At 45.4% G+C, this 27,662-nt stretch overlaps 1 protein-coding gene across 6 annotated transcripts in view; it reads left to right on the top strand.

The window, feature by feature from the left end:
• The first annotated feature begins 458 nt into the window (after positions 1–458).
• The window catches only part of DDX60 (DExD/H-box helicase 60), a 147,706-nt gene continuing 120,502 nt past the window's right edge, over positions 459–27,662 (top strand). For 4 of the 6 annotated variants that reach the window (XM_053253119.1, XM_053253121.1, XM_053253120.1 and 1 more), the window contains exons 1-6: positions 463–642; positions 6,163–6,403; positions 16,506–16,566; positions 22,869–23,058; positions 24,304–24,645; positions 27,062–27,178. In XM_053253119.1, coding sequence (XP_053109094.1) covers positions 6,232–6,403; positions 16,506–16,566; positions 22,869–23,058; positions 24,304–24,645; positions 27,062–27,178 — 882 coding nt within the window. In that variant the 5' untranslated portion in view covers positions 463–642; positions 6,163–6,231. Of the gene's footprint in view, positions 643–6,162; positions 6,404–16,505; positions 16,567–22,868; positions 23,059–24,303; positions 24,646–27,061; positions 27,179–27,662 lie in introns of all 6 variants that reach the window. The other 2 variants (XM_053253122.1, XM_053253118.1) reach the window with 2 other exon arrangements.

The following is a 27,662-nucleotide window of genomic DNA, read 5'->3' as shown; positions in this document are numbered from 1 at the left end:
GTCCCTGCTGCCAGTTGCCACAAGCCAATTGTGCTGGCACAATGCATGCCTGCACGTAAGTCAAACGTTCAGTCAGGAAATCGCCCTGAAAGAACAAACATGTTAAGAATTGTATGTGCATAGGCTCTCTGTCGGCACCTAGGCACAATCAACAGTGCTGTTCAGTTAGTGTGTGTGGATGGCTAGTGGGATCTTGCTTTTCTTGCAGATGTTCATTATTTATGGTTGGAAAAGCCCATATGGAAGAGGCAATGTTTTGATGCTTTTAGCCATGTGCTTTTTTGCTTGCCTTGCCTTACAGCTAGGTGACTTGCTTTGTCGAGCTGGTGCAATCTGATAAAGTTTGTTTGCCTTTGAAACCCAGCAGCTCTCTCTCTTTCTGAGAAACGAAACCTATCGCTCACTCGATTGCTACAGGTCCGCGAAACGAAACCTATCGCTCACTATTGCTCTAGGGCTGCAGGAAAGGAAAGGAAAACCTAACGGGCAGCTGAGCCGCTACGTACTGCCTCCACGAAGAAGCATCCCAGCTCCGCGCGTGCTGGATAAAAGGAACTTGCTCGCTCTGGTTGTCTCCCTTGCCTCTCCGAGGACCTGAGGGAGGAGACGACTGCACTTCATGCGACGAAGCAATGGAACGGGGTGAGGAGAGGGCGGATGGTGAAGGAACACTGGAGGCTCAGTGAGCGGGAAGCATGCGGGAGAGGCGCGTGCGTGTATGCCGGTGTTTAGGTCTGTGTGTGAGCCGCACGCGCGCGCGCCTCCTGCCCGATGATTAGCGGATGGAGGGCGAGCATGGACACCTGCGGACGGCAGAATGTCTATTATTACAAGGCAAAGGGCGGAGCGCTGGTTTTTTTAATTCAGTGCTTGATCTGAGGGCTGGCTGGGCTGGAGCAATGCTTCTCGACGTTTTTGGAGTCATGGACCGGTACATTATTCACGCACAGTTTCTTGGACCCCTAATTATTAAGGGGGTCGCCCACCCGAAAACAATTTCGGGTAGCTCGCTGCTGGATAATGTTGATTTCGAGGAAATGAAATGAGCATTATCCAGTTGCGAGGGCTGCCTGGAAATGAGCTCCTGGTGGCCCTTGGCGGCTCCCAATTTTTGCGGTGTGTGTGTGATTTTTTTTAGTGATGCCTCATGGACCCAACGCTTCGTGGACCGGCTCCAGTCCACAGACCGGTGGTTGAGAAACACTGAGTGAGAGCTTGACTCAAGGGCATGAGAAGTAGTAAGATACAGGAGAGAGTGAAGCCCCCCCCCCCGCCCCACTTTCTGGGATGAAGAAAGCCGAAATAGGGTTAAGGTCAGAGGGCGTGGGGTGTTTATTATTTATGTATTTATCATCAGCAGCATCAAAACTATATCTCGTCCCTCCAGTACACTACTTGCTCAGGGGGGCTTACAACGTTAATAAGACAGATACAGTACAAAACAATAAAGATTGATAAAATTGAAACAGCTAAAAGACCAAGCTTAAGCTTAAGCCACATTGAAAGTTAGCAATTTTAAATGGTGCAAATTCAAAGTTATAACAAAAAGCTAAAAACTAAGAAGCCTACCAGATATAGTAGTGGATAAAATATTAAAAAGCCTCTCTAAAAAGATGTGTCTTCAATTGTTTCTTAAAACAATACTGAGGAAGGGAGCATGGGAAAGCTTTCCTTGGAGGGTGTTCCAAAGCCAAGGGGCCACAACCCAAAAGCGCTCCCCCCCCCCGGTCCGTCTTGTATTCAAGGTAGCTTTTGAGTCCTGGCACTCCTTATTTTAGGAATAAAGGCTAGAAACTAATAGCATGTGTTACTTAGTTGTGCTGAGCTTAGACACCTGATTTTTGGTCTTCTCTGAGCCATTTAGGCTCAGACCCTGATCCTTCCAGAGTGCAGGTTTGATCCATCCTGCTCAAGTAGATCTCTGCCTCTGCCCTTCCCAAAACTGAAGGGGTAGGGATGGCAAGGATCTGGCAATTATATGTTTACTTTATTTATTTTGAAACATTTATAGCCCACCTTTCTTCCCCAAAGGGCAACCCAAGGTGGCATGCAAGAAAAATTAAAGCATAAAAATAAGCAAACATGGTAAAATATAAAAGGTAAGCTAAAACCAACAAAATAAAAAAAATACCACAACAATAAATAAGTAAAGAGGCACCTTTTTAAAGTGGCGATTCTGTTTATTTAGCAGGGAGAGACCAAGAACATCCGTCCAGTTGCTGGTGTCTATCTTATGTTTCTTTTTTAGATTGTGAGCCCTTTGGGGAAAGGAAGCCATTATATATATATATATATATATATATATATATATACACACACACACACACACACACACACACGTATATGTGTGTGTGTGTGGGCATGCCACTTTGGGAACTTTTGTATATATGTATATAAATATTCATTGTATTCTTAGTTTAATAAATAGTCTCTATCTAACTAAGTTACAATATATGCAATTTCATAAGGGTGGGATCTTGTGCAGCCATGGAAAAGTGGAATCTGGATCAGGGGATGGGCCTACATAACTTCCCCCCTGCTTGTTCTTGGTTCAAAATCACCTCTTGCTGTCAAGCGGCTTTGCCGACATGGTAGAAAAAATGCAGGTCCTCCATATCTTTCCTCCTGCAGGGAGAAAGCTAGTTTTCAGGAGGGAAAGGCTGGCAGGAATGATTAAGCAGCCCCCTTTTCCCCATTCTTCCATCTCTCCCCTTACAATTCCAGCTTTTTGGGAGTATTTTGTCTTATGAGAACAAACTCTGGGGAAAAACAATAATGCAACTCAAATTAAATCTGAATAAGCCAGAGTGTTGTTGGTCAGAAGGCCATTCCAGAGATTCAAGCCTCTTCTGGATGGAATAACATTTCCCTTGAAAGACTAGGTTCACAACATGGGGGTACCCCTGTATCTGACCTAGTTCCTGCATTCCAAAATAGAAGTGGTGGTCAGGCCTTTTTTTCAGTTTTGGTCGTTGTGCCAACTGCAGCCATTTCTGGATCAGTCAGTTCTGGTCACAGTTACCTATGCATTAATAACAGCAATGTTGGATTACTGAAGCATGTTTTATATGGGGCTGTACTACTTGATCTTCAGAAACTTCAGCTGGTATAGACGGCGTACTGCTCTCAAAAGTTGTGATCATGTCGCACCTCTGTTAGTTTTTCTTCACTGATTGTCAGTGTGTTTCCAGGTACAGTTCAAAGTGTTGGTCATTAAGTATAAAGCAATGATTAGTTTAGGACTTGGCTACCTAAAAGACTGCTTCTCCCTGCATAAAACTGCCCATTCCCCAAAATCATCAGGTGAGGACTTTTTCTGCTGTGGCACATGAACTGTGAAATGCCTTGCCCTGAAAGGTTAGTTTGGCCCCACCCTGGCAATGTTCTGCAGGCTATTGAAAAGTTTTTTCTTCACATTTCTTTCAAAGACAAAACCCATATAAGTCACAAAGGTTAGATTCAGATTATGTGTAGGTTATTTTGCTTAAGTATTTTTAAATTTATATTCCACCTTTCCTTTCTTAAGAAGAAAACCAAGGTGGCTAACAATGACCATTAAACTGTCCTATAAAAACAACACAGATAATCCAAACAGACATTAAACAGCAGCAGCAAAAACAAACAAAACCACTAGAAGCACTACAACAGAAAAAGCATAAACCATTACACTGAAATACAGAATTGCAATACATACTTACATATATTCATAATTATGAGGAAATTAAAAACTTTTGGAATGCTCTAGTTCCTTATAAGTGGCCGTGGGAATGAATATACTTAATTTTCCAGCACTCAGTGGAATGGCAAGAGCAATCAGTGATCAATGAACAGTTATACTGAACATCAGGAGCCCCACTATTACTCACTGGTGTGGACAGGGTTTGCCGATTGCTGTACCACTGTAGTGCTATTCAGAGTGTATGTGGTATATGTGTACATGTTTTTGTGTGAATGTGTTTGTTTTAAAACTGAACCTGGTTATAGGTGCCTTCAAATGCAGGGTAAAGATAGGGTGTGTAACTACTGTATGTTCATTGTACATAATGCGTGAAAAACTGTACATGTGTACAGATCTGAATGTACACTTTACACAGATTGTCCGTGTGTTGAACATAATGTGAATTGGGTTAGAATAAACAACCAATTGCTCCAAGCAAGTACTGATGGCTATTGGACATTAAATGTATTCAGAAGGAACAATGCATTTCCAGGATCATTCAGTGACAGGCTTTCTAATATGTCCCTATTGTACTGTAGAGGGAATCCCTCTGTGCATGTGTCCGTTTCTGTGGGTGTATGACAGTAAAGGTGTTTCTGAAAAGACGTCACAGTGTACAAATCCTCTTTTTTATTCTCAAGTATGTGTTAATAGGCTGCAGTTGTTCAATAGAGTGGCAAAGTCACTCTGCACATGCTCAGAGCCATGTTTCTTCACTATTTTCCATGACTCAGCCCTGGGATTTTGGAACCATATTTCTAGACTGAGTGTTGGCACAAATCAAACCTCTCCACCCAACGCCACTCCCCGGAGCAAGTGTGCTTTAGCACAGAGTCCCCATGTTTTATCTTTGGTTGTTGGACAGCATGAACAGATTCTGGACAAAGGCTGAGAAGACAAAAGCAGGACTGAGGCTGGGAATGTAGAAAGTTCTGAATGGATCTGGGGGTGAACAAAAGCCCTTGATTGTGTCGTGCTGTGGAGAGAACCGAACAAGAACTTTGTGTAGAATAGAAAGAAATATTATTTTTACCTCCACATATGAAGCACAGTTGATTCCAAATGCAATTTTTCAGATAGAGTATCTCTAAAGTAGCAGATGGCTACTTAATTTCCCCTCCCAAGCAACAACTTTTGCTTTAAGTTGTGCATAAAAATAGTTGTCCAGTACCTATGCTCACATTCTGAACTTCAGTCCTGAAGCCACCCTACACAATTCAACATCTGTTTGCACATAGCCAGTAAAGTGGGAGGGACTTCCACTCAGAGATTTTTTTTATCTCATTTGGCTCAAGGTGCACTGGTAAACTTTGCTTCTTATTGCAAAGTCCAGAGAATGCTAATGTCCACGTCAGAAAAGATCACCATGGGTGACTACAGAAAGATTCCACTCTTGGAGCAACAGTGGCCCTGCATCTCTGGGCAATTAGAAACAACAGAGCACACCCTCATTCATTGCTTTTACTACATCCGCTCCACCCTCATCCTACCGTTATTACACGTACTTGGGTTGTATGAGACAATTTTACACCTCTCTACTGCTTTCTGTTACTAAGCCCGTTATCACATATAATGTTGCCAGGTTCTGCGCGGCAGCACTCAGAATCTGCCAGATGATGGTCACTAGTTCGTGCTCAGTGCCCATCTTTATAGAATAGTTCTAGTGCACAGCACGCCTTGTTGAAGCCTTGTGCTCTTATAGCCTTACAGCTCCATGGTCCCTAACTTTTATCCTTTTATAGCCTTCCCTGTATAAATATTATAGTTCCTGCAGCCATTACAATCTCACAATTTTATAACTTTATAGCTGCGGAACTTTCAGCCTAGGACTTATAATTTTGCAGTTTTACCCTCCTATGCCCTTTATGTCCTTTGATTTCTTTTGATGTCTTTTTATGCCTTTTAAGCCTCTACTACCTGTAATCATCCCCTGTACTGGATGCTGGTCTATGATTGTAATAAAGATTGATTGATTGATTTCTGTGAATGATTCTGTGAATGTTCTATATTGGAACAGAGACGTTTTTACATATATGGTGGGCTTCCATATGTGTATGGGGCTTCCATTTGTTTGGGAGAAACATTATTTAGCATAATAATCTTTATCTGTAGCAGGAACAAAGTATTAATATCATGTATTAAAAACAATTGTCCACACTTGTTAGTGTGGTTGTTTATGGTTAGTTTTGTGGTTGCTTATGGTTAATTTTAACATAGAGTTACTTTAACTCTATAGTTAGTTTTATATACAACCTAGTCAGTTTTACAGTGCCTGGTTTCCTTTTGTAGAATTTTATTTAAAACATTCTATGAAGATATGATTTTAGTCACATAGAAACGCTGTTTGTATATTTTCAAATGTTATGTTTTGTAATGACAGCTATTTACAGAATGCAGAAGTTTAGAATAAGAGAATGATAACTATGTGTGCTTGATAATTTCAGGATACTGTAAATGAAAGATTTAATGACCCAGATTTAAATAATCTCAGAATCAAAAATTACAAACCTGCCATGGCTTATGGAGGAAGCACAGTGCATGAATATGGCATGGCTTATGGAGGAAGCACAGACATGCTCAGGACGACAAAGAAGATGGAACAACTATCCTTGGTAAAGAAGACAAAGGCATCCATTCATGTGGATTCAAGAGAGCCATGTTTCTTTGATTTTCAAACTACTCCAGGTGAAAGACCTTTGTATTCTTGCTACTTTTGATGTGCTTTAGAGAACAGGTTTAGAAGTTATTCACATGCACAGTGAGAATCAGGATAGGGAAGGCCAGCCTGGTTTTCACTGCACGTGTGAGTCTGCAGAAGCTGCATGGCTCCTGGTGTAATGACATGGAGGTGAACCCTGTAAAGTAGCCTGCCGTTTAGCAAGGGTTTTGCATGCGAGCAAAAACACAGGCTAATTGATCATGTGTCGCTGCTGCACGGCTTCACACCGACACATGAGTAGCCTCCCAACTGGAATTGGGAGGCTCCCCATAATACATTGTGCACTTCCTTCTGGGAGCTGGGAGGCCTCTAAACCTCTTGGCTCCCAACTGGCTCCGAGACAGAGCTGGTAATTGTCTGGGTGGCCACCGAGGGAAGTCTGGGCGATGGTCTGCAGGGAGGAGTAAGTTAACCCGCTCTCCCCACAGACCCGCCTGAAGCTCTTCACACGGATAATGTGAAAAGCTTCTTTGTCATATGCCAGTTCCTTGGTTTTATCACACTTTTGTGGCATAGTTCCATTCTAGTGAAAGATAGGTGCTGCATCCCGTTGTGTGGAGAGATGCACGTGATGGGATACAGCTCTGCAGCTAAGGGTTGACTTGATGTTCAATTCCTCTTTTTTTTTATTTTTAAAAAGGCTTAATTATAAAGTGAAATTATATTACCAAGTTCTGGATTTTAAAAAGAATATTAAGTACATGAAATGCCTTGACCCTCCTAGGCATATATAACAACTGCCAATTTGATTTTATTTCTTTAAGGAGAATAGAAATCTTCTGGCTGACATTCAGAGCAATGGAGCACTTGTGGATGAGCAAATTTGTGTTCATGCAAAAATTTTATTGAAATAAAATGAGGGTTTGCCGAATTGTGCTGTAGCACTCTTGAACAAACATCCCTATTAATACAAATGGGGTTTGCTGCAGGTATGCAACTGTGGCACAACTGCAAGCACATCTTCAGTAGTGTAGCACTAGGCTAGAGGGCGAGCTCCAGACTAGCTATGCAACAGTTTTGTGCTAGCACAACAGCCTCCTGCAAGTGTGTTGTTGCTGTCAGCCACAATTGTTGTGGTGGTTATTATTTCTTCACGATTGAAAGCTATCTAAGCATCCAAAAATAATATCCAATTTTCTCTACTTTTGGATAATGTGAATAATGGCTTACATTCTGGATAATGTTACCACAACTGCACAGAAGTGCTGGCTAGACACTTTGGCTAGGCTTTGGGGCTAAAGTGGGGAAATAAGCTTGGCTTGGAGTGCAGTCCTGCCACATTATCAATTTAAGAAAGAAAGTTTGGCTTATTGGAAAGAATGAGGAAATGTAAATGAAGTTTAAAAACTTTATTTAGGGTAAAAGTGGAGAATTACAGAAGGCAAAAAGAGTTTGGTTAAGGAAATCAGTAATTTGGCTAGCATCTTAAGTGGCATTTTTAGATAGAAGCTTTAAGTAATTTGGCTACGGTTCTAAATGAGAGTCTTACTGGAGGCTTACAATAAAGAAGTGCCTGGAGAGTGGGGAGGGAAGGGAGAAGCGGCAAAGGAGTGTATTAGTTATTACCTTTCCTTCTTGGGCACATTAATTGCGCGAAGGTCAGGCAGAATGCTTCCTTCGGAGTAGAAAGCCAGGTGAAGTGGGGATGAAGAGCAACGAGCAGTAGCCACAGCTTGTGTGTGAGAGAGTCCATAGGATAGTGTGATCCAAACAGATTCCAAAGCCATGTGGCATTTGGTCAGGGTGGTTATACTCTAAAACATGTCCTGAGGGAGCTTCTGACTCAATCAGGTGGTTGATCCCTTCCTGGAAGATAGGGTGATTCTTGCAAAACAAAAGGGTCCATTACTAGATGTACTTAGTCACTTCAGGTGTGTCCTTCTGGACAAAGGCAAGAGCAAGCTATGCAAACGTTTATGTGTGTGAGGTTGATGGGTCTGTGATGGTTTACTATCTCCTACTAACTGACCAAAGAGACCAACTTTTCAAGTGATGATTCTCTTATATTTAGCAGGGGGAGAGCAACTGAACCTATCCAACCACAGCACAGCATCTCTCCAGTGGTTGTTGCTGGTATCTGCCTTATATTTCTTTTTAGATTGTGAGCCCTTGGGGAAAGGGGACCATCTTATTTATGTATTATTTATTTTTCTGTGTAAAACGCTTTGAGAACTTTGGTTGAAGCGTGGTATATAAATATTCATAGTATAGTAGTATCTTGAGAAGATGTATCCCCAGGTCCAATGATTCATTTATATTTTTATACCGCCCTAAAACGTTTCTGGGCAGTTTACAACAAAATAAAAACAGGAAGTAAAACATTAGTTAAAACAAAAACAAGTTTAAAACATTACAACAATTTAAAATTTCAAAAAGAATATTTTAAAACAGCATTAAAACCATTAAAACAATATTAATTAAGCTGTCAGAGATGGGGAGGCTCTTATTTCACCAGGGAGTGCATTCCAAAGCCTCGGGGGAGCAGCGGAGAAGGCCCGTCGCTGCGTGGCCACTAGACGAGTCACTGTGGTGGCAAATGCAGATGAACCCCTCCGGCTGATCTCAGTGGGCGATGCAGTTTATGACGAAGAAGACGTTCTCTTAAATACCCAGGGCCAAAGCCATTTGGGGCTTTATAGGTTATAATCAACACCTTGTATTTTGCCTGGAAACATATCGGTAGCCAGTGTAGCTCCTTCAATACAGGCATTATATGGTCTCTCCGAGATGACCCAGAGACCAACTTGGCTGCCGCATTATGGACAAATTGTAGTTTCCGGACTACGTACAAAGGCAGCCCCACATAGAGCGCATTACAATAATCCAGTCTTGAGGTTACCAGCAGATGTACCACTGTTCTGAGGTAGCTTATCTCAAGAAACGGACGCAACTGGCATATCAGCTGAAGCTGATAGAAGGCACTTCTGGCCACCAGCTCAACCTGGGACACCAGGGAGAGGCTCGGATCCAGAAGCACACCTAGACTGCATACCTGTTCCTTCTGGGGAAGTGTGACTCCATCCAGAACAGGCAGATAAAAATCGTCTCTCCATTCTGACCCTGCACAATGAGTACCTCCGTCTTATCTGGATTCAGTCTCAGTTTGTTATCCCTCATCCAGCCCATCACTGACTCCAGGCAGGCATTTAGGGAGGTTATGTCCTCTCTTGATGATGTTGACATGGAGAAATAGATATATATGGGTGTCATCAGCATATCGATAGCACCCTGCACCAAATCTCCTGATGATCTCTCCCAGCGGTTTCATGTAGATGTTAAACAACATCGTAGACAATATGGAGTCGTGAGGTACACACAAAGTAGTGCCTCAGACTCCCAACCCCCTCAGACGTTCCAGAAGGATACTATGGTTGATAGTCTCGAAAACTGCTGAGAAGTCCAAAAGGACCAACAGAGTTACACTTCCTCTGTCCATTCCCAATTGGAGATCATCCATCAAGCCGAAGAAAGCAGTTTCCACCCCATAGCCAGCCCAAAAGCCAGTTTGAAATGGGTCAAGATAATCAGTTTCCTCCAAGACTATCTGGACCTGGGAGGCCACCACCCTCTCAATAACCTTGCCCAGCCATGGAAGGTTGGAGACAGGCCTGTAGTTGCTCAACTCTGAAGGATCCAAGGTAGGTTTCTTCAGAAGTGGTTTAATAATTGCCTCCTTAAGACAAGGAGGCATACTACCTTCCCTCAGAGATGTATTTATAATCTCTACCAGGCCATCTACAACAACCTCCCCCCCTTCCCCGGCCAGATAATATAAGCCATGTCAGGCAAGGGTCAAGAGAACAGGTGGTAGGCCGCAATGTTCCAATCAGCTTGTCCACATCCTCAGGAGTCACAAACTGGAACTGATCCAACCCATTCACACAAGAGAAGTCTCTGGACACCTCCACATTAGATACTGAAGTAATTGTGCAGACGGAGCCTAAGTCGGCCTGAATATGAGTGATTTCCCCCACAAATAATTCATTAAACACATTACAGCAGGTAATCGATGGTTCCAGATACTGATTCAAAGGCAGAGGGGCACGTACTAGCCCTCTCACAACTCGGAACAACTCCACCGGATGTGAACTTGCGGATGAAATATGGGCAGAAAAGAATCGCTTCTTTGCCACAGGTATCACCTGAGCATAGGTCTTCAAATAAGCTCTATGTTGCAATCTGTCGGATTCAAGACAAGTCTTTCTCCACTTGTGCTCCAGTCATCTACCTTGCCGCTTCAGCTCCCGTAGTTCTTCTGTATACCAAGGGGACAGTTTTGAAGAGGGTTGGAGAGGACGCTTAGGAGTAATGTCGACTGCCCCGGTGAGTTTGCTGTTCCAATTCTCCACCAGGGCACCAACAGGATCACTGGCAGAGCCAACACTAAATCCCTCCAAGGCTTCTTGAAATCCTATTGGATCCAATAACTTTCTTGGGTGGATGATCCTCATAGGTCCCTCGCCCCTGCAAAGTGATTGTGAGTCCAACCTTAACCAGATGGTGTTCCTTCCATGACAACGGGGAAATCACAGGCATCCCCACCCACGGAACACCACCCTGATCAGAGTGAAAGACCAAATCAATTGTGTGACCAGCAATGTGTGTTGGCCCCAAGACCACTTGGGATAGGCCTATAGTCGTCATGGCCACTATGAGCTCCTGAGTCATCCCGGACAAATTGGTCCCAAAGTGAACATTGAAGTCCCTCAGCACCACAAGCCTGGAGGACTCCAACACCAAGTCCGAAACCAAGTCCATCTGCTCAGATAGGGACTCCGTTGAGCAGTGGAGCGATTGATACACCAACAGAAGTCCCTGTCTATCTCTGGTCCCCAAACTTAAGTACACACATTCGATATGGTCCGACCTCTAACAGTGATCCTGGTTAGGGTATGGTTATTCTTATAGACCACAGCCACTCCCATCTCCCTGCCCACGGTCCCTTACCTGCTCCTCAACAGAGTACCCTGGAGGGAGAACCTGGCTCCACACTGGGACCCCAGCCTCCCCCAGCCATGTCTCTGTAATACATACCAGGTTGGCACCTTCATCCAGAATCAAATCATGGATGGTTTCTGATTTGTTCTGGACCAACCTGGCATTACAGAGGAGCAAGGTGAGGTTCCAAGGGTGGTCAGCACTGCTCCCCAAGGTCAATGAGCTGGCAGGACAGCCAGATGGGAAAACAGTTATTAGATTTCCAAGTCCCCTTCCACTGCAACGGCCCACTGACCTGCCAATGTTACTTCTTCTGTTCCCCACCACCATTGGAATGGCCGCCCACAGTCAGTGGCCACGCCTTCTATCTCCCCATCTCCAGGTAAGCCCAGACACATTCTAGGACTATCTCACCCAAAACTAATTAAAACAGAAGCCCCACTCTTAAATGCCATCCCCACATACAAATACCTGGGCCAGGAGACCTGACCCTTGCCCTCGTTGTCCCCCAAAGGGGCGACCCCCTTTGCTGGCGACCCGCTGGTGGTGGGCCCACTGCCACTGGCAGAACCCTATATAGCCCTGAGCAGTCAGCTCTAGGCAGATTGAATCCAGGAAACTGCCAAGTCACCCTTCTCTCCAGGCCCCAGTCCTGCAAGACCTTACCTCAGTACAGCAGCCAGTCCTGGGGGGCAGATAACAAGCAGGGGGGCAGCAGGAGAAGCAAGCAGGCAGGCACCCAGTCTCTCACCCTGTGGCCTACCTAGGAGCAGATGTTGTCCCTCCTCTGCTCTCTCCTGCAAGCTTCTGGGGGGCTGAAGTCACTACATTGTTTACAGCATCTCCTCCCTTGTCCTTGCTAGCCAGTTCATTAAACACTAACTTAACCCAAGCAGTGCATCTGCATGCTAGTACTTAATTGCTCCCCTCACCAGAGAGCCCCCCTCACAGAGAACTTTCCACCCGCACCTGAGCCACACTTCTGCTCCTCCTCATCCATCCCATTGCTTCCATCCCCCTCACCCCTCTTGGTCACTCCTCCATCCCTTTATTCCATCCCCCTCAGCCCTCTTGGTCATGGCTGCAGTGTTGCTGGCGCCTATTGGTGAAGCTGAAGCCCCCTATCCCCAGAGAGCTCCTCACCCGAGCCCCGCTCCTGCTCCTCCCCACAGGAGCAGCAGCAGCAATGGTTGACCAGGCCTTTCCTCACTGCTGCCATGGCCGCTTTTCCCCCTCAGGTTGCTGACAGGCCCAGGCTCATCACTTGCCTGCCTGCCTCCCTCCCTCTGCCAATGGCCTCAGTAGCCCCAAACAGAAGCAGTGGTTGATTGGGCCCTTCCTTGCTGCTGCCACCATGGCTACTCATTCTCCTCAGGCCTCTGACAGACTCAGGCCCATCCCTCACCCTCCCTTCTTTTTCTCTCTTTCGCTCTCCTCCACTCACGCTTCCCCTCTGTCTTTCTTCCCCTCCCTCCCTTCCTCCCTTCCTCCCTTCCTGAGTTAACAGATCTTGTTCATCTTGTTTCCTTATCTCTAATTCACACATCAGCAGCCTGCTTCTCCTGAAGGGGCTCTTTCCTTGCTCACGGCTCCTCTCTTTGCTGACCCCTGCCCATATTCCTTATATACATATAGAGAGATTCCTCTCCTCTACAAAAGAACGTTTTCTGATCAGTAACAGTTCATTCCAACTGACCTTAACCATCACAGGCTCTTCCTCTCCATCTGCATATGTAATCCTCACTTCCCAATCACCATGGTGCTTCTGCTCTCACCAGCTCCTCCTCCCTATCTGCATATGGAATCCTCACTGGCCAATCAGGTGCTTCTGCTTGCGAACTCTCGTGACAGCTGCCACGCATATGATTAACCATGGGTATGCCTTAAAGAATTATATAGATAGAAGATAATGAGATGGGATATGGTCGTTTATTTGTGCTCCTCCTGAGGAGCATTCCAACTGTTATCTATGAGCGTTTATGGGTCTATTCAGCTGGCTTTTACCTCTATAGAGGGAGGGGCAGGCACATCCTGTTGTGATTTTTTGACTCTTGAGCCCAGAAGCACATTGCCAAACTCTCGCGTGTGCTGTTTGGAGTAGGCGAGGTGAAATGTTCACTGAGGCTTGTCAGCCTGTTAAGGAAATCATATAGAAACAGAGAAGGATACCACCCCACTGATCCAAGAGTGGGGCACACAAGCTTGTTCTGTGGTACTCCACAACCTGTTAACACTGCTAGCAAGCATGGAGAGGCCAGCGGTACTAAGAACTGTGTCAGAGCTGTAGTGACAATTTCCTTGTCATTCCCATTGAGAGAAGTGGATAGGGATGTGCACGGAACCACGGAGGTGCGGTGCGGCACTGGGGGGAGTGTGGCTTTAAGGGCGGGGGGGTAGTACTTATCCCTCCTGCCGCTCTTCCCCCTCCAGTGCTCGACTTTGCTGAAAAGTTCTTGGGGCGGCAGAGTTCCTCCCTGCCGCCCCTTCCCCCATTGTTTTCTGCATCCTCTGCAACAAGTAGAAGTTGGTGCTACGCATGTGTTTGTTGCGGCGTGTGCTTGTGCCTGCTGCATACATCACACGTTGAGCGCTGGAGGGGGAAGAGCGGCAGGAGGGGTAAGTACTATCCCCTGGCCTTAAAGCCACACTCCCACCTCCGCTGAACCACCGGACCGGCCGAAGTCTGAACCATTCCGGAGGCCTCTTGCATGGCCCCGGACCGGTTCGGGCACACTCCTAGTTGTGGACACAATTCTTACTAGCAGCGGAGCTTCTCTGCACTTGCTAGCAGCATTGACGGGCTTTGTAGTAGCATGTCCGGTTGACATAGTATACCTGGACTTCCAAAAAGCTTTTGACAAAGTTCCTCATCAAAGACTCCTGAGGAAACTTAGCGGTCATGGGATAAGTGGTTGAAAGACTAACTGGTTGAAAGACAGGAAACAGAAGGTAGGTATAAATGGAGAGTTTTCACAATGGAGGGAAGTAAGAAGTGGGGTCCTCCAGAGATCTGTACTGGAACCAGTGTTTTTAAATTTAAAAATTTAAATTTAAAGTGGAGTCCCCCAGGGATCTGTACTGGGACTGGTGCTTTTTAATTTATTCATAAATTATCTAGAAGCAGAGGTAAGCAGCGAGGTGGCCAAATTTGCAGGTGATACCAAACTCTTTCCAGTAGTGAAATCCAAATGGACTGTGAGGAGCTCCAAGAGAATCTTTCTCCAAACTGGGTGAGTGGGTGACAAAGTGGCAAATGTGGTTCAGTGTTGGCAAGTGTAATGTGATGCACATCGGGATGAAAAACCCCAACTTCAAGTATACACTGATGGGGTCTGAGATGTCGGTGACTGACCAGAAGAGGGATCTTGGGGCCGTGGTGGACAGCTCGTTGAAAGTGTCGACTTAATGTGTGGCAGCTGTGAAAAAGGCAAATTCCATGCTAGGGATCATTAGGAAGGGGAATGCAAATAAAACTGCTATTATTATAATGCCCTTATACAAAACGATGGTGCGGCCACACCTGGAGTACTGTGTACAATTCTGGTCGCCACATCTAAAAAAGGACATTGTAGAACTGGAAAAGGTGCAGAAGAGGGCAACCAAGATGATCAGGGGCCTAGAGCACCTTTCTTATGAGGCAAGGCTACAACATCTGGGGCTTTTTAATTTAGAAAAAAGATGACTGCGGGGAGACACGATAGAGGTCTATAAAATCATGCATGGTGTGGAGAAAGTGGATAGAGAGAAATTCTTCTCCCTCTCCATAACACTAGAACCAGGGGTCATCCCATGAAATTGATTGCCAGGAAATCTAGGACCAACAAACGGAAGTATTTTTTCATACAGCGCATAATCAGCTTGTGGAATTCTCTTCAACAAGATGTGGTGACAGCCAGCAACCTGGATGGCTTTAAGAGGGGTTTGGATAACTTCATGGAGGAGAGGTCTATCATCGGCTACTAGTTAGAGAGCTAGAGGCCATCTCCAGCCTCAAAGTCAGGATGCCTTTGAGTACCAGTTGCAGGGGAGTAAAAGCAGGAGAGAGGGCAGGCCCTCAACTCCTGCCTTTAGGCTTCCAGCAGCATCTGGTGCGCCACTGTGCGAAACAGCATGCTGGACTAGATGGGCTTTGGGCCTGATCCAGCAGGGCTGTTCTTATGTTCTTAAGGAACCAGCACACATATTCCGCTCTTATATCGGCAGGGTGCTGTGCAGAATGTAAGCCAAAGACTATTAACAAGCCAATATTTATTGGCTTGTTAATTGTCTTTGTTAGCTTTCAGTTTTTAATGAAACACTGAGCAGAGCAGGAGAGGTTCTTTAATGATGGTAGAATCTTCTATGCTTACAGAGAAAATACTGGGAATCAAATTACCTGCCCCCCACTCTTTACCAGCTTTCAAAGAGATTATTCTCTTATTGTTGCATGTGGAGAGAGCAACTGACCCAATTCAAACCTAGCGCAGCATTACTTAAGTAGTGGTTGCTGGTGTCTCCCTTATGTTTCTTTTTAGATTGTGAGACCTTTGGGGGATAGGGAACAATCTTCATTTTTCTATGTAAAACACTTCGGGAACAGTTTTTGTTGAAAAGTGTTTATATAAAACATAGCAGTAAGTAAGTAATATTTCCTCAGGCATTACTTACCCAGCACAGCACAGATACGGGCAAAGGCTGTGTTTTTGTGGAAACTGTAATCTGTGTTGTGCTGAGAATTCATCATCTTCTAGCAGGAGAAAGTGCTTTTACTTTCCAGGAATATGTACAGAGGTAGGCTGGACTCTGGTGAGCATGGCCTGGTGGAAGTGAGCCCCTCAAGAGTTTGTCTGAGTGGCTGCTTGCCATCAGGAGCCTACAATGCAGGAGCAGAAAGAAAAGCCATGGTGGCTCTCACTTAGCTCTGAGTGATTTTGACCAGGTCAGTGTGACCATTCATTTTCTAATAGTTCCTGGTGCGGTTAAAATAATCCTAACCTATATGGAAGCTGCTACATTTAAATGGCTTCCCACATGATTTTGCTCCCGCATGGTTTAGGTTCTTGGTGGAAAATGGGTAATGCAAAATAAATCGGAGAAATTCCTGCATAACGTTTGGATTTTTAAGTTTTAAGAACTCTTTTTCCCCCCCAGAGCTAAAAAGGTGCATGGAAGAAATCACTGATTCAATTCTGGAGGAAATAACAGCAGCTGAGTAAGTATGATTCACTAAGCGTGCCCTGCAATTTTCATTTTTCTGCAAAATACTCCATGTCTTTTGACTTCTTGTTTTTTTACTATTGACCTTGCTATATACTCTTCGTTTGTGTAGCTGTTGGCTGACCTGCTCACAGTAGATGTGTTACATCACCTGTAGCTATAGTTTAGTGGCTCTGATATCATAGAACATCTGGACAGCCTTGTGTCCTGCAGCTGAATACTGAAGTGATGGTTCATACTGTTTGGGAATGATTAATTCCTTGATCTTTGCTTATATTCCAAATGTCTGGAATTAACTACAGATTGGTACATTTCAGGCTTTATACCTGACATGCAGGATATGGGGCGTTCTGGCAGGGAAGACCTAAGGATTGAGTTTTTTGTACGTATAGAAGGCATTAAGTTCTGCAGCTGTTTTGTATCTTGTACTTGCAGTCTGGTGGGTTGGCCTTGGGCTGTGTTTATGCTTTTTATAAATGTACAGTCTGAAGCTAATTCTAGGTATAACACCTGGCCAAAGCCCCATCGGTGCTTGAGGCAGTGCGGTGAACTTTTGTGTCTATCCCTACAGTGCATAGACTGCATCACATATGGATTCCTCCCCACTCTGACCTTGCCACTTACAAAATGCACCACACACTAGTGCAGGCTTCCCCAACCTCTTTGGCCCTCCAGATGTTGTTGAACTACAACTCCCAGCATACCCAGCCACAATAAATTGTGGCTAGGGATGCTGGGAGTTCTTCGTCTCTGTGCTTTACACAAATGGGCTTTGCGCCTGTGCAGAGACCACATCGGAGCTTCCAAGCTAGAGTTATAACTTTTGGCGGTAACCCCGCCCCTTCGGTATATAGGCGGCTGTGCGGACTTCCCTCTCCAGTCTTTCTTTGTCCGGGATCGAAGACACATTGCTGACCTGCTCTTTGCTAGATTCCTTTGCAAGTACTGTCTTGCTATCCCCTTTCCCCCCTGTTTTTGGTTCAGTACTCCCTTCGTTAGCATTTTTATTTCTTCCATGGTAACCCCCCGCCCCGCTATTCCTCTATTTTCATTTCCATCCTGTCGTGGCCTTTGGGCCCGGCGTGCTTCAGATCCTTTGCCTCTGTTTTTCTCTGATGCCTTCTTCGGCCTATGGCAAAGACTACAAACTTTAAGCAGTGTGGTCGCTGCAAATCCAAAATCCCTTTGACCGACGGCCACAAACTTTGCCTTTTTTGCCTGGGTGAATCCCATAAGGTTGGCTCTTGTCTGCATTGTGTGGCCTCTAGCAAACAGGTGCGCAAAAATCGAGCCTCTCAACTTCGTTCTTGGCTTTGGGAACAAGCTTCAAGACTATGGGCTCAGACAAACTGTCCGCTATGCAGGCCTCCTCCAGTGCCTCTCTTGCAGCCCAGGGCTTACAGCCCATTTCGTCCCCTCTGGGAGTCTCGGTGACCAGCCCCAAGGTGAACATGCCAGTCGATCCTGTGGCTCAGGCTTTGACGTCAATACTGAGGAGTTCGGTAGCAGTGTTGATTTCGACAGCAGGATTGATTGAGCCATGCTCTGTCCAGCCAGCCAAAAAGAGAAAGAGAAAGAAGGACCGTTGCACTCCTTCTGAACACCAACAAAGAAGCAGAAGTCGACGCACAATACCGAACGTCGATCCCGAACTTTACATACTGAAACAGTCTTAGATACTGAGGTCGCCTATGGTTCTAGTCCACACGATCTCATGTATGAGTCCGAGCATGACTCTGAACCTGAAGAGCTCCCGCCGGAACAACCATACCGCTGGGCCAATCGAGACCTGGAAACTGCTCTGGATGAGCACTACACCAGACAAGTGGAGGAAGAAGCGGACTATTTTTACACTCATCAAGAGGTTCACCAATGCCATCGGGCCTCAACTCTGCAGAGCTGCCCCTTCGATGTTCTGCCTCTCCTCGCCCTTCTGTACCTGCTTACTCGGCTTTGATGCTGAACCCATCTTTGGGACCGACAGCTTTACCCCCTCCGCCTCCACCCCAAACTACATCTCTTCTACCTCCATGGGTTCCACCTAGAAACTTGCCTGTGCAGGCAGCTACAGCCACTATTGCCCCCAACTCCAGACCAGCACCTCGGCTCCGGATCTGGCCACTTCAGCCTCCAGTTTCGACTGACTCATTGGATTCATCCTCAGATGAGGAGGGTCCTGAGTCATCCCTATCCAATAGGATATCCTTGGGCTCCTCACCTCCTTCTTTATTGTTGGACCCCAGGCTCAATTCCCCATCGGAAGATTTCCGAATCTATACAGACTTTGTCTCACGTATGGCAGCTTCCTTGGGAGTACAACTTTCTCAGGGCATAAGTCTGAACCTGACCCCCTATTCCAACTAATCGAGGATGATGCCCGTCCATTGGTATCGCTCCCGTTAAACCCATCTATTCTCAAAGTGGCCAAGACCTCTTGGACCAAGCCTTCCTCTCTTCCACAAACATCTAAGCGGCTTGATTCCTTTTACAAGGTTCACGCCTCCACAGATCAGGATGATTTCTTCCTGAAGCAACATCCATCTACAGACTCTATTGTGGTTGAATCTTCCCTCTCTAAGTTCAGGGGATATTCCTCCTCCACCCCACCCGACAAGGAGAAGAAGAAATTAGACGTGTTTGGAAGCTGTTTATACTTGATTGCTTCTTTATTGACAAGAATTACAAATTACCAGGCATACTATGCCAAATACCAGTCCTTTCTTTGGGACCATATTGCCCCCTTTTTAGATAATCTCCCTGAAGAGCAGCAGGGCCCTGCCAAAGTTTTCCTCCGTGAAGCCACACAGGTCTCCAAGCAGGAACTCCATGCGATTCTCCACTCCACGGAAGAGGCCGCTGAAGTGATGGCGACTTCCGTCGCCATGCCTGGCTCAGGTCTTGTGGTCTCACGCCCGATGCTAGATCCAGAGTGGAAGATCTTCCCTTTGATGGTTCCTCTCTATTTGGAGAGAAAACAGATGATACTCTTCAGAAAGTGCAGAAACTTTGTAACACAGCCTGCTCCATGGGTTTTCAACACTCCACAACCCGCCATTATAAACCGCAAAAATGGCAACAACAACTTTATTCTTCTAAACAGCAATACTATCAACCTCAGGTCAAGTCCTTTCGTTCCAACAGATACCAGCCTTACAGGAAGCGCTCACACTTCACCAGATCCAAGATGCAGCAGCGATCCAAGGGATCTCAGCCCCCAGCCAAGAGACAATGACTCACACCCTCCTCCCCGCACCAGACTCTCCTCTTTCATTCCCACATAGGAGAGTATCACCACGGATTCCTGGGCTCTGACCATCGTGAGGGTTGGCTATGCTATAGAATTTGCACCCCCCCATACAACCCTGCATTACCCACTCCGCCTACCCTGGCTCTCCTGGCAGAAGTCGACTCTACTCTCAAAATCTGCAACAGAACTGGTTCACAATCCACAATCCCCGGGTTTCCACTCCCGGTACTTCACGGTTCTCAAGCCGGACGGCTCCCTTCACCCCATCCAGGATCTCCAGGAACTCAACTCCTACATCACTACTGCAGGTTCCACATGGTCACTATTCCCAATATCATCTCCCTCCTACACAAGAACCAGTGGTTCGTCTCCACAGACCTCAAGGATGCATACTATCACATCACCATCAGACCCCAGCACCATCGTTTCATCCGCTTTCAAATAGCGGACAACACTTACCAATTTCGCGCCAGTGTGGACTGGCATCCACACCCCGGCTGTTCACCAAATGCATAGCCCCGGTGGTGGCAGCCCTACAGCAACAAAACATTCAAATTTTTCCGTTCCTCGACGATTGGCTCCTGGTGGCCCACAATCCACAATCTCTACTCAAAGACCTCCACACGGTCATCAACCTTCTCTCCAACCTGGGCCTCCAGGTGAACTACAAAAAGTCGAAGCTCACCCCTTCCAGAATGATAGAATTTCTGGGAATCCTCTTTGACTCTATTCAGTCCCAAATCTTCCTGCCACAGCACAGAACTCAAGCCATCTTGGACTTGTCATCCCACCTCCTCAGTCACCCATGCAAGTCAGCGCGAACAATCCAATGCCTATTAGGACACATGGCTTCCACCACCTATGTCCTCCCTCATGCCCGGCTACAGGCCAGGACTCTTCAACACTGGTTTCTGTCAGTGTTCTCTCCACACAAAGACTCCCTCGCCACCATCCTAACGATCCTGCCTTGGGTCCTGTGCTCCCTTCTATGGTGGACAGACCCGGTAAACCTCACCATCAGCTCCCCCTTCCACCCTCCGCGCCCCTCCCTTCTACTCACCACGGATGCGTCCATGGACGGCTGCTGTGCTAATGCCAACAATCACAATATCCACGGCATCTGGACCTCGATCGAAGCTGCCCACCATATCAATTATCTCGAACTGTTAGCCATATTCAAGGCCTTAAGAGCCTTCCTCCCCCTGATACGGGGCTCCCACGTCCTCGTTCAGATGGACAATACTACTGCCAAAGCTTACTTGAACAGACAGGGCGGCACCTCCTCCAGCTCCCTCCTGTTCCTGGCCATGGAACTATGGCTCTGGTGCATTCGCCATGGCATCACTCCTCTAGCGGTCCTTATACAGGGACAAGACAATGTCACGGCGGACTGGTTAAGCAGAACTCAGACAACATCACACGAATGGCAACTACATTCCCCCATGCTCCGCTCCCTTTCCCACTGCTGGTTCCTCCCAGAAATAGACCTCTTCGCGTCAGAGGAGAATGCGCAGTGCCACCAGTATTGCTCCAGGTCCGGGATTGGACCCAATTCCCTAGGTGACCCGTTTGCCCTAACTTGGGTGGGACGCCTGGTCTACGCCTTCTCTCCAATCCCTCTACTTTCTCGAGTCCTTCAGAAGATCTCCCAGGGCCGCCTGCATTGCATACTCATTGCCCCATGGTGGCCCAGGAGGCCCTGGTTTCCCCAACTCCGTCTATCCAACCATCGCTACCACCGCTTCCCCCACATCCCTCACCTCATCTCCCTGCAGGACGGTCGCCTTCTCCATCCAGAACTACAGCGCCTTCACCTCATGGCTTGGCACATAGTCCCAACCTCCCGGCGGACCTGCTACGAATAGTCCAGGCCTCATGTAAACCCTCCACTGTCTCCTCCTACTCCCACAAGTGGACCCGTTCTCAGAACTTTCTTAAGGACAGGGAAATTCCCTTACACTCCGTTTCTGTAGAACATATTTGTTCCTACTGGCTATCCCTCAAGGAGGCCAGACTCAAGATCCCTTCCTTGCGGGTTCACCTCGCAGCCATAGTGGCTAACTCTTCACCCTCAACACCATTGTGGTTCCAAAACCCTACTGTCAAGCGTTTCCTTAACGGACTCACTCACATCTATCTAGACCCGCCAGTCATGGCCTTGGCTTGGGACCTGACTTTGGTGCTCTTTTCGCTCATGTACCCTCCCTTTGAACCCTTGGCTACGATTTCTCTCGACCTCCTCTCCTGTAAGGTACCCTTCCCACACGGCTATCACCTCAGCCAGGCGGGTCAGCGAACTCAGGGCACTTAGAGTTGATCCTCCATACTTAATGTTCCACAAGGAAAAGGCCGTCCTTAGGCCGGACATTGCCTTCCTTCCGAAGGTAGTCACCTCGTTTCATCGTTCTCAACCGATCTCCTTACCTGCATTCTTTGCTGAGCCGTCGACTGAGGCTGAACGATGTCTCCACACTCTGGTGCTATAATCTATCTTCCCCTGATCCCGCCTCCAGGTGAGCAAGGCACAGGTGCAGCTTGCTATGCGCCCATTCGTGTAAAGCAGAGACCATGTCGAAGAACGACAGGTTGCTTACCTGTAGCTTGGGTTCTTCTAGTGGTCATCTGTGCTCGTACACGCCCGCCCACCCTCCCCTCTTCTCATGTCTTTTCTGCTAGTCTTTTTTCAGATTGTGGACTCAGAAGACTGGAGAGGGAAGCCCGCACAGCCGCTTATATACCAAGGGGGCAGGGTTACTGCCAAAAGTTATAACTCTAGCTTGGAAGCTCCAATGTGGTCTCTGCGCAGGCGCAAAGCCCATTTGTGTAAGAGCACAGATGATCACTAGAAGAACCCAAGTTACAGGTAAGCAACCTGTCGTTGTAATTTAGCAACATCTGGAGGGCCGCAGCAACATCTGAGGAAGCCTGCACTAGTGCATTCCCTCCCCATCCACACTGCTAATTCAATATCATTACTGTTAAATTGTATTGTTTGCTAATAATGTCAAATTGTATTGTTTGTTCATTAAGATATAATATTTTTGGTTTAGATATGTTAGTTTGCTGAATGACTATGTTGAGTCGGAATTTTTTCTGATTGATGGTGATTCATTGTTCATCACTTTTGCAAGAGAACAAACATTACGGCAAGGACAATACTTGCACTTCTTTTACCTAGTCGAATGCTATCTTCAGGATTTAACAAGCAAAGGCGCAAAATATATCATCATTTTTTTCAAGGTAACAAGTTTTGTTTTACTATATGGCCTAATATTTTGGGTGCTTTTTGTCACTGGAAGGAAAAAAAAGTGTAACCCATCTGGAATTTGTTTAAATTAAGCTAAAATAATTCATATTAATATTGACCCTCTTTCATCCAAAATGGGTGCTCAGTGGCAGTTGCTAAGTGGAACTTCTTGCGATTTTCTAATGGTCACCAAACTACACTGTCAGAATTATCCATATGTCCATGATAAAACAGCATAATAATACTCAGCTCTCTGTTGGGGGAGCATTGTTGCTAAATAGAGAGCAAAGAGTAAACTTTCTAGTTCATTCCTAATTTTTAAAACCTGAACACCAATTGTATCTCTGCTACTCTCCTTTCACTAATACTTTTTGTAGGTCAGTCCCAACTATCTTTATTTGAAAATAAGTTTCATTGAGTTCAATGGCACTTACTTGCAAGTTATTCAGGCTTGGGGCTTTGCTTATTGCACCATAGTACAGTCTTCTTAAAACACAAATTGTATAGTTACTATCGGACTTTGAACCTTCCAAGATCTAAAGTCATGTTATAGCAATCCTGGAAGGTTTTCTTAATATCATTATACTGTAAGGCAGGGCTGCACAACTTTGACCCACCAGCTATTGGACTAAGAGCCAGCGTGGTGTAGTGGTTAGACTGCTAGACTAGGACCGGGGAGACCTGAGTTCAAATCCCCATTCAGCCATGATACTAGCTGGGTGACTCTGAGCCAGTCACTTCTCGCTCAGCCTAACCTACTTCACAGGGTTGCTCTGAGAAGAAACTCAAGTATGTAGTACATTGCTCTGGGCTCCTTGGAGGAAGAGCGGGATATAAATGCAATAAATGAAAATAATAAATAAATAAATAAATAAAACTCCCACCAGCTCTTGATCATTGGCCACTGTAGCTGAGGATGATTGGAGTTGTAATCTAACAAAGCTGAAGGATTGAATTTGTGCAGCTCTGCTGTAATGGATGTTGAAGGACTGTAAACATAGGATTGAAAAGTCAAAATGTTTCTCCATTAAGAATAGGCAAGCATGAAGTGTTATGAAAGTCTAAGTCTGCAGTTATGTGGTACAGAATTTAACTTGCCACAGAGAGTCAACTACATGTGACTGCATAGGACTGCAGTCTTAATGTAACATATAACATATTGCTTTGAATGTTCTGTGGCAGCTACTGTGATGCATTCAAAAGTATTATGTATTTTTATATATCACCTTTTTTAACAGGATGCAGAATGCGTATATTACAGAAATCCTGATCTGCTTTCTTTGCGCACTGCATTGATTGTCCATCTGAGGAACAACACTGAAACAACGATACATACTGATTTTTCTAATTGCTTAGATCACAGCTGGCAGTGTTTTCTTAAACAGAACTATCCATATTACTTAATAATCTCTGATGAAGGGCTGGATGAACTGCAGACCGATTTTCTCCATATATTCATTTTCCATACCTTATCAAAGAAAATCAACATCATACTTACCTCAGGCCAAGAATCAGATTCAATCAGAGCGTATGGGTACCATATCAACAGTCTGCACAGGCATCAGATATTCTTTCAAAAGGTGAATAGTGATATAATGAAAATAAAGCAAAACATTACTAATATTTTAAAACCAACTCATGCATGATAAGCAACCTTTAGTTATCAGACCACAGCCTTAAGACATTTCCTGTGTGACTATAAGTCACTATTATTTTTAGGGGTAGAGGAGCAGAAAAAGGATAGAGTTTGCAGGTTTTTCAATAGGAGTGGTTTATCTCCTGGCTTTTCTCTTGGTTATAATTAGAGTGAACATCATGAAGGAAATGTTTCTTGAATAATTTTGAAAGAAATCCTTTGTGAATGTCTGTCCAATTTACATTGCATAAACCATCCCACAACCCTCAAGGACAGTTTTTAAAGGAAGCACAATAAAAAAGTATTAGAAATGCTGAATCATCCCTTCCTGGCTAGGAATCTCCTAAAACTATTCTGTATTATTGGTAGGTTCAAAATGCTGCCACCACCACTCCTTTTGTCTACAGAAACTCTCTGGGTTTAGGGTTCAATAACCCAGGGAAAAAAACTCTTAATTTTGGCTCTTGGCCAAGTGAAAAAATCCTCCACGTGTAAGCCTACACATTGTGAGAAAACTGATAGCTGTTGAATGTTTCAGGATGTGTTTGCAAGAGAAAAATCCCCCTTCACACACATACCCTTTCCTGAGTTAAAAACCCACTCGGAGATGCTTGTAATAAGAAAAGAACTAAAAATAGTTTTATTCAATTACTACAGACTGCTTTCATTTGAGGCTTTCTCAGCTTTTAGATACAGTTAAGAATATTTAGTAGGATTACAAAAATAGGTTGTCTTAATGCAAGCTTAAATGTTTAAAGAGGCTTTTGCAATGCCCTAGGTATATTGAGCATAGGTTAGTGTTTCTTATTTCAATTATATTGCAGGTAAACTGTAATAGAACAGTATCCAGAATATGTGGAGCACACACCAAAGAAACAGACATTCTAATGCAAACTCTTACTAAACCACTTTCTCCTGCTCTAAACTTCTGAAGCTACTAGCCTTGGCTTCCTTTTTCCTTGAACTCACCAAACTCCCATCAAGAATCAAGCCCCTGCAGTTCTATCTTCCGAAAGCTGCAGTCATCCTGTTGCAGCAAACTCAGTTCCCACATGTCCCCTTGCTCCTCCAGCGCAGAACTTCCTTTCTTGTTCCCAGAATTCCCAGTACCAGCTCTCTAGGTCCCCCCACCCCACTAGTGGACTGACTGGGCAGTCTCTGTAGATCACCATCCTGTCAGTCAAGACAAGGGTTCATGTATGGTTAACTCTTTAGAGGGCGGGGAGGCTGATCACTACAAATGCATATTAGGGCAAAAAAAAACAACTTCACCTGTACATTGATGGGATCTGAGCTGTTGGTGGCTGACCAGGAGAGAGAACTTGGGGTTGTGGTGGACAGCTTGTTCAAAGTGTTGACTCACTGTGTGGCAACTGTGAAAAAGGCCAATTCCATGCTAGCGATAATTAGGAAAGTGACTGAAAATAAAAATACTAATATTATAATGCCCTATACAAATCTGTGTTGTGGCCACATTACAGTACTGTATTCAGTTCTGGTCACCGCATCTTAAAAACAACATAGTAGAACTGGTGAAGGTGCAGAAGAGGGCAACCAAGATGATCAGGGGCCTGGAATACCTTCCTTATGAGGCAAGTCTACAACATCTGGTGCATTTTAGTTTGTAAAAGAGGCAACTGTGGGGAGAAATGATAGAGGTGTTTAAAATTATGCATGGAGTAGAAAGGGAAAGAAATTTTTCTCCCTCTCTTTAGAAACACTAGAAGGGGGTCATCCCATGAAACTGAAGGAAGGGAAATTCAGGACCGACAAAAGGCAGTACTTTTTCACACAGTTCATAATTAACCTATGGAATTCTCTGCAACAGGATGTGGTCACTAGCTTAGATGGCTTTAAAAGGGGCTTAGACAAAGCCATGGAGGACAGGGCCGGACTGGGGGCACTGAGAGGGTGGTGGAATGTATGTGGGGAGGGCGCTGAGCTTTGAGCCGAATAGGTAATTAAGGGTGGGAGTACAGGTGCAGGGGCACCACGCGGCTGGCTCACACCAGGAATATGTTCTGTTGCCCTGTGGGCCAATCCGAGCCTGATGGAGGATAAGTCTATCAATGGCTACTAGTCTGCTAGCAATAGGCCACCTCCAGCCTCAGAGGCAAGTTGCTGCTAAATACCAGTTGTAGGGGAGCAACAGCAGGACAGAGGGCAAGCCCTCAGTCTCTTGAGATGTTTCTCAGAGGCATCTGGTGGGCTACTGTATGGAACAGGATGCTGGACTAGATAGGTCTTGGGCCTGATCAGCAGGGCTGTTATGTTCTTAGGTCAGCCAGTTGCACCAGTCTGGATAAGACTTTAAAATGCTAATTTTGACAGGATTATACCCATTTTTTTATTCTCTAAAGCGTGAAGCAAGGATTAAGTATTACTATCAAGCACTGGTTGAATATCTGAAGAAGTCTAGTACAAAAGCATACCTTTCTTTTTCTGGATGCCCAAATGTGGAGTCTTTGACAGCAAAGGTAAAAGGTTCTCTAATAACTTAACCAGCTGAATACCAGTTGTTATCATTATCATCACAGTGGGTAGCATCTGGAGTAAATGTTGCATGAGTCGAATACTTCTGCTCATACAACAGGGGGAGCAGAGTTTTTCAATTATTCCCTTTTCCTTCTGCAGCCCACGTAATATCCTAAAGTTATGTCCTGAGCATCCCCCACTGTCAGAAACATATTTGCAGGGGGGCAGGGTGCACAGGGGAATGCAGAAGAAAGGGGAGGATTGCCAGAAATTGCCCCTTCCTTCATTGTGCAAGCAGAAGCATTCTGCTCACACCTTTCACTCTGGATACTACCCAGTAATTCTAACATGCTTAAAATATAAGAAAGGGGAGGATTGCCAGAAATTGCCCCTTCCTCCGTTGTGCAAGCAGAAGCATTCTGCTCACACCTTTCACTCTGGATACTACCCAGTAATTCTAACATGCTTAAAATATATAGTAAGTAC

The sequence above is a fragment of the Hemicordylus capensis genome, chromosome 5 (assembly GCF_027244095.1).
Source record: "Hemicordylus capensis ecotype Gifberg chromosome 5, rHemCap1.1.pri, whole genome shotgun sequence".
Lineage (NCBI taxonomy): Eukaryota > Metazoa > Chordata > Lepidosauria > Squamata > Cordylidae > Hemicordylus > Hemicordylus capensis.
Note: the sequence above shows the minus strand (reverse complement) of the source record. Positions and strands in the feature narration are given on the sequence as shown.